General features: G+C 47.1%; 1 protein-coding gene across 3 annotated transcripts in view; it reads left to right on the top strand.

Annotated features, from left to right (window-relative positions):
- Positions 1-1930: 1930 nt before the first annotated feature.
- The window catches only part of CLUAP1 (clusterin associated protein 1), a 54751-nt gene continuing 50155 nt past the window's right edge, over positions 1931-6526 (top strand). Inside the window, exons 1-2 of one of the 3 annotated variants that reach the window (XM_080982015.1) lie at positions 1931-2118; positions 6176-6287. In XM_080982015.1, coding sequence (XP_080838141.1) covers positions 2097-2118; positions 6176-6287 — 134 coding nt within the window. In that variant the 5' untranslated portion in view covers positions 1931-2096. Of the gene's footprint in view, positions 2119-2222; positions 2279-6175; positions 6288-6526 lie in introns of those variants that run through there. The other 2 variants (XM_080982017.1, XM_080982016.1) reach the window with 2 other exon arrangements.

Genomic DNA, 6526 nt, shown 5'->3' with positions numbered 1-6526 from the left:
GAATCCCTAGCCGGAATTAAGATTGCTGGAAGAAATATCAACAACCTCAGATATGCAGATGACACAACCTTGATGGCAGAAAGTGAGGAGGAATTAAAGAACCTTTTATTGAGGGTGAAAGAGGAGAGCGCAAAATATGGTCTGAAGCTCAACATCAAAAAACGAAGATCATGGCCACTGGTCCTGAAATATACTCGGAGTCGCAAAGTGATTTCATGCTCTTTATTCAGCTCATAGTGGTGAGGAGGAATGAATGAATGTCCCCTCAAAGTATCTGCTTTATATACATTATTTACACAATGGGCTGCACATGATTGGCTAATTCCGGAATTCTACTGTAAGCCAATCAGGTTGTGGATTCACTTCTATCTGGAGCATGATTGGGTGGTTCCTGCCAACCAATCATACTGCTGCATTGTTCTAGGACCAATCAGACTGCTGCATTCTGAATCCTATTGTTCTAGGACCAATCAGACTGCTGCATTTTGGATCCTATTGTTCTAGGACCAATCAGACTGCTGCAGTTTGGATCTTATTCAACTCAGTACATAACAGGTTCCATCACCTCCTGGCAAATAGAATGGGAAGAAATGGAGGCAATGAGAGATTTTACTTTCTTGGGCTCCATGATCACTGCAGATGGTGACAGCAGCCACGAAATTAAGAGACGCCTGCTTCTTGGGAGGAAAGCAATGACAAACCTAGACAGCATCTTAAAAAGTAGAGACATCACCTTGCCAACAAAGGTCTGTATAGTAAAAGCTATGGTTTTCCCAGTAGTGATGTATGGAAGTGAGAGCTGGACCATAAAGAAGGCTGATCGCCGAAGAATTGATGCTTTTGAATTATGGTGCTGGAGGAGACTCTTGAGAGTCCCATGGACTGCAAGAAGATCAAACGTATCCATTCTGAAGGAAATCAGCCCTGAGTGCTCACTGGAAGGACAGATCGTGAAGCTGAGGCTCCAATACTTTGGCCACCTCATGAGAAGAGAAGACTCCCTGGAAAAGCGCCTGATGTTGGGAAAGATGGAGGGCACAAGAAGAAGGGGACGACAGAGGACGAGATGGTTGGATAGTGTCTTCGAAGCTACCAGCATGAGTTTGACCAAACTGCGGGAGGCAGTGGAAGACAGAAGTGCCTGCCGTGCTCTGGTCCATGGGGTCACGAAGAGTCGGACACGACTAAACGACTAAACAACAACAACAACAACAATACAGTAGTGCAAGGCAGACACTTATTCCTTTGCAAAGATTACCATTAAGGCTACTCCGGCAGAAAACGAATGTGATTCATTCTATGTTGCATGTAGGTGTCAACGCGTACCTTCATAGTGAATGTGTCAGCAGCTGGGGCTCAGAATAAGGCTCCCATGCATTCAAAGTAGTATCATACCACTTTATAGCTTTATAGCTGCTGTCAAACAATGCTGGGAGTTTGTTATGGGTCCCCTCACGTGACTACAATTCCCAGAGTTCTGTAGGAAGAGGGATTGACTGGTAAAGTTTTTATAATTTTTTTTGAAAGGCAGCCAAGGAATATTGCACATAAAGTAAATATTGCAAATCTGGTAGAGATTAAAATAAATAAATGAATGAATGAATGAATGCAGATAAAACGTACGCCATGGCAATAGCCAGGATTTTGTTAGGGGGACAGGCCTTTTGTTAGTGAGGGCAGAACCTCAGTTTGCTATGTATATTTATTGATTTAGGGTTGGGCAGCTGCCCCCCCACCCGCCTACACTCATGACGTATGCAAATAAAAAACTCTGCTTGTATGGCTGTCTCCGACGACCAGCTAAGCCACGCCCCTCTCTTGTCACAGGGCCTCAGAAGCAGCTGCGATTCTAGGCTAGCCCCGCCCATTTCCGCGTCTGTGCCTGGCATTCGATTTATCGCTCGTTTCTTTCAAAGGCGTTTCTTCGTCTTCCTGCGCGGTTTGAGCCCGGCGGCGCGCCGTAGCCTTGTTGTCATAGCGACCAAAGCGCCGCGGCCTGGTCTCGAAAAGCTGCGCGGGGAAGCCTCGGCGAGTGTAGCGTTAGCCGAGTGAGTCAAAACAGCAGAGGATATTTCGCAGCGTTTCCTGGAGCCACCATGTCCTTTCGCGACCTCCGGAGTGAGTCGACTTGCCTTTGTTTCGTTTGGAGTCCCACCCGCCTCCCCGTCCTCTGTCTTCCCGATGTGCCTGAAGGAACGGCTGCCCGCTATATAGCTCCACAGAGATGCAGTGTCCAACATCCGATCTGTTCCCGGGCATCGCTGATCGTACCACCAATGTGGGAGTTAATTATTAATCATTGTTATGATTCCACCTTTCCTGAGGAGCTCAGGGCAGCCTACACGCCCCCATCCCGCGCTCTCGTTTCCTCATTGCAACAACCCTGTGAGGAAGGCTAGTTAGGCTGAGAGACTCTTGACTAGCCAGGGTCACCCAGTGAGCTTCATAGCTAAAGGGGGATTTGAATCTGGGTTTCCTGACCGTAGTCCAGCACGCGTCTGCTCACATTGGCTCGCAAAGTTGATCAGGCCTGTGGTTGACCATGTCTGTAATCCTCTTAGGTAAAGGTAAAGGGACCCCGAGCATTAGGTCCAATCACGGACGACTCTGGGGTTGTGGCGTTCATCTCGCTTTACTGGCCGAGGGAGCCAGCGTTAGTCCGCAGACTAAGCTGCTTCTGGCGAACCAGAGCAGCGCACGGAAACGCCGTTTACCTTCCCGCCGGAGCGGTACCTATTTATCTACTTTCACTTGACGTGCTTTTGAACTGCTAGGTGGGCAGGAGCTGGGACTGAACAACGGGAACTCACCCCGTCGCGGGGATTCGAACCACCGACCTTCCGATCCGCAAGCCCTAGGCTCAATGGTTTACACCACAGCGCCACCCACGTCCCTTGTAATCCTCTTAAATCTGCATAATTTTACACGTGATCCACCCCACTCCGAATTCAAAGCTTATGCTTGTGTCTATAGAATGCATGCTAAAAATTGCATCTTGTGCAGAAGGCTTGCAGAAATGTGGCTCTTATGGGGTCTTAAGTTACATGGGATGCGAACATACCTCAGGTATTATGGTAGTTCAGGAGGATCTGTATTAAATCCTATTGGGTCACACTTTTACCAGACCCTTCAAAACTCGCCTTTGCCATGAAGCCTATTGCTTAACCCAGTGGTTTTCAACCAGTGTGCCGTGGCACCCTGGGTGCCTTGAAGGATGGTCAGGGGTGCCCCCTTTGATGCCTTCTCACGTTTCTGCCACCCAAAGGCTTGCACAGCTGTTTGTTGCAGCAGCCCTGGCTACAAGTTCTGCAGGCAAATGGTGCCTCTGGGGCTGGCCAGGGGGTGCTGGTTGCCAGGAACTGAGGCAGCCTCGGAGTCAGCAAGCCAGTGGGTAAGGGAGCCCAGCCAGCCAGTCTGGACAGACAAGTGGGAGGCCGGGCAGGCACTGTGCTGGCTTTTCTTGTGCTTGCTGTGTACAATCCCTGCCTGGGAGCTGAGTGCCCGGCACTGAAAGGGAGCCTTTTTGCTATGCAGGCCTGGCGGTACCCGCTGCTGCCACTGCTGCCTCCCAAAGTAAGTCCTGGCCTCACATTCACCGGACTCCATTGGGGGCATCATCTTCCAAGGCATCTGTGGGGCAGTGTGAGGAGGCACCTCTCTTTGGGGTGTGTGGGGGAGGTGGCAGCTTAGAAACCAAGGGCGGTGGCAGCAGCTGCCCTGAGGACTCCCAAGATGAGGGGAAAGGAGAGGAGGCTGAGGGAACACTCCACAAGGGATGGTGTTTGAAAAAGAGTGAGAGGCTGCCAGCTCTGCAAGCAACGGGTGACATAACTGGGCTCCTGAGCCCCACAGGGGTGCTGCAGAAAAAATGTAGTTGGTCAAGGGAGCCGTGGATTCAAAAAGGTTGGAATCCTCTGGCTAAATCCACCAATACGCATCCTCAAATCTGTGCAAGCCTTAAAACATGTAATTGCATTTTTTACCCTTCCTTTCAAAACCTGGCCACAACTTACATTTAATGTTTCTGCCTGTCAAAGTTTAAATTGCAAAAGCTTTGTGTGCAGATCTCACATTGGCACAATAACCTCTGCAAAATGCCATGTATATTGAGGGTGATGTGTAAATAATAACGTGCATGGAACTTCCTACGTAATAAGAAGAGGATGGTGTCCTTGCCCCAAGGAGCTTACAAACTTAAGCACAACAGTTGCAAAATATGGAGGGAAAGAAGATTGACTGGAGCAGGGAAGTAAACAGGAGAAGCATATGGGTTTACTTATATCTTGCCCTTCCTCCTTGAAGGGTGGCTGCTTGCAACGTAAAATCCAATAAGGCCATAACCAAAAACAATAGCTAAAATGATAGTTTTAAAATCTGCAGTATTTTAGTCTTGGTTTCAGGTGCAGAGATCAAAGGCAGGGATTAAGAACCTGTGGCTATTCAGTTGTTCTTGGACCCCAGCCTCCATCACTCCCATCTGGCATGGCTGATGGTCAGTGATGATGGCAGGTTTTAGTTTAGCAAAATATGGAGGACCCATAGGTTTCACACTTCTGATTTGAGGCTGCAAGGAAAGACTGCAGGTAAAAGGTAGGTTCTGAGGAGAGATTTTTAAGAAGAGAGGGAGGTGATATTTTGAAGATGGCAGGTGGGCAGGAAGGTATTGTTTGAGTTATATGGGGAAAAGTGGGGCCTATGAAACCCACAAACCTCAACTCTGGTTTACCTCCAATGCCATGTCCTTTCCTCTTAGTCTTCTAAAAACAGTAGGTTACTGATAACCAGTGTGGTGCTTTGCAGATGTTTTGAACTACAACTCATCGACCAGCATTGTCAGTGGTGAGGGATTAAGGGAGCTGTAGTCCAGCATATCTGAAATGCTCAGCATTGGCTATCCCTGCATTTGATGAACAAGCTGGCACACAAAAATTACAGGGGCTGGTCCCTTTGGTAGTTTGAGCTCTGAAGAGAGGCAGTTCCAGGCACCATCATCATAGGTACACATAATTATTTATGGCTCATGTCTTAAAAAGCACATCAGAAATTATGCTGTAGTTCTCTTTGGTGGCTTTTTTTTAAAAAAAATTGATATCTATGCACAACTGAGAGGGACGTGGGTGGCGCTGTGGGTTAAACCACAGAGCCTAGGACTTGCCAATCAGAAGGTCGATGGTTCGAATCCCCATGATGGGGTGAGCTCCCGTTTCTCCTGCCAACCTAACAGTCTGAAAGCACATCAAAGTGCAAGTAGATACTGGTAAATAGGTACTGCTCCGGCGGGAAGGTAAACGGCGTTTCTGTGTGCTGCTCTGGTTCGCCAGAAGTGACTTAGTCATGCTGGCCGCATGACCCGGAAGCTGTACGCTGGCTCCCTTGGCCAATAAAGCGAGATGAGCACCGCAACCCCAGAGTCGGCCACGACTGGACCTAATGGTCAGGGGTCCCTTTACCTTTTATGCACAACTGAATTCAGTTTGTTCTTCTCAGACTTGTGACTGACTTGTTAACATCGGTTAGTTACTAATTTCCTGTCAAATTTCCCCAGTTGCCAAACAATAAACACTGTCCTTCTAGTTAATGAACTATGGAAAGCAACAGGATGACAGCCAATTCATTTTCATTTGCTGGCACTTCCTGCTCTGAAATGTGGTGCACAGATTCAGCAGCACCCTTGAAAACTCCTGTCCTTTGCCATTATGCATGTCCAGTGCCCATAAACTCAACTGGAATTAACCCTGTTTCTGAAATTGCTGCCCTGGCTTTGCTCACACTGGTAGTTCTCATAGGAAAGCCATGAGAGAAGATCAAGGAAGGGTTGACCATTGCAGGGTACAACTATTTGAGAAGAATAGTTCGCACTAGAAGAGCTTTAGTGCAGACTTCACAGACACTGGATCAACATTTAAATGCAGCCCAGAAGCCATTTTCTTTATCACAGTCTGCTGTTTTTCTCTTCTTAGAAAGAAAGTTGTGTTGTTGCTGCTACCCACCATAGGCCTAGTATTAGGTCATAATTCATTAGTTGATGACTAGTGAGTTAGAGAATATATGTATGATCTACAAGATACCTATCCCGTGTATAATTGGAAAAACTGTTTTGCCCTTGATATCGAGATGTAAGGACAGGAGATCACGATGCTGTATACATTAAAAAATTGCATATTTGTTTCTCAAGATTTTACTGAGATGATGAGGGCTCTAGGCTATCCCCGGCTCATCTCGATGGAGAACTTTCGCACTCCAAACTTCATGCTGGTTTCAGAGATACTCATTTGGCTGGTGAAAAGGTTGGTACTTTATCCTCATTTGAAAGCAAATATCAGATAAAATGTGATAATCACCAGAGGAATACTTGGATCTTTGGAAAAGAACAGGCTTATAGATGAACTTTAGATGCTGTTTTTTTCTACAAGATCTCAAGCCCACAAAAAATAGCATTGGTTCTGCTTCTAGAACATCTTTGAAGCTTTCTTTCATACTTGAGCAACTTAAACCCTTGGCTCTTCCTCAGTTCAAAGTCATACAT

This window comes from Podarcis pityusensis (genome assembly GCF_964106645.2).
Source record: "Podarcis pityusensis genome assembly, chromosome: 14".
NCBI lineage: Eukaryota > Metazoa > Chordata > Lepidosauria > Squamata > Lacertidae > Podarcis > Podarcis pityusensis.
This window is presented reverse-complemented; position numbering and strand designations above follow the sequence as displayed.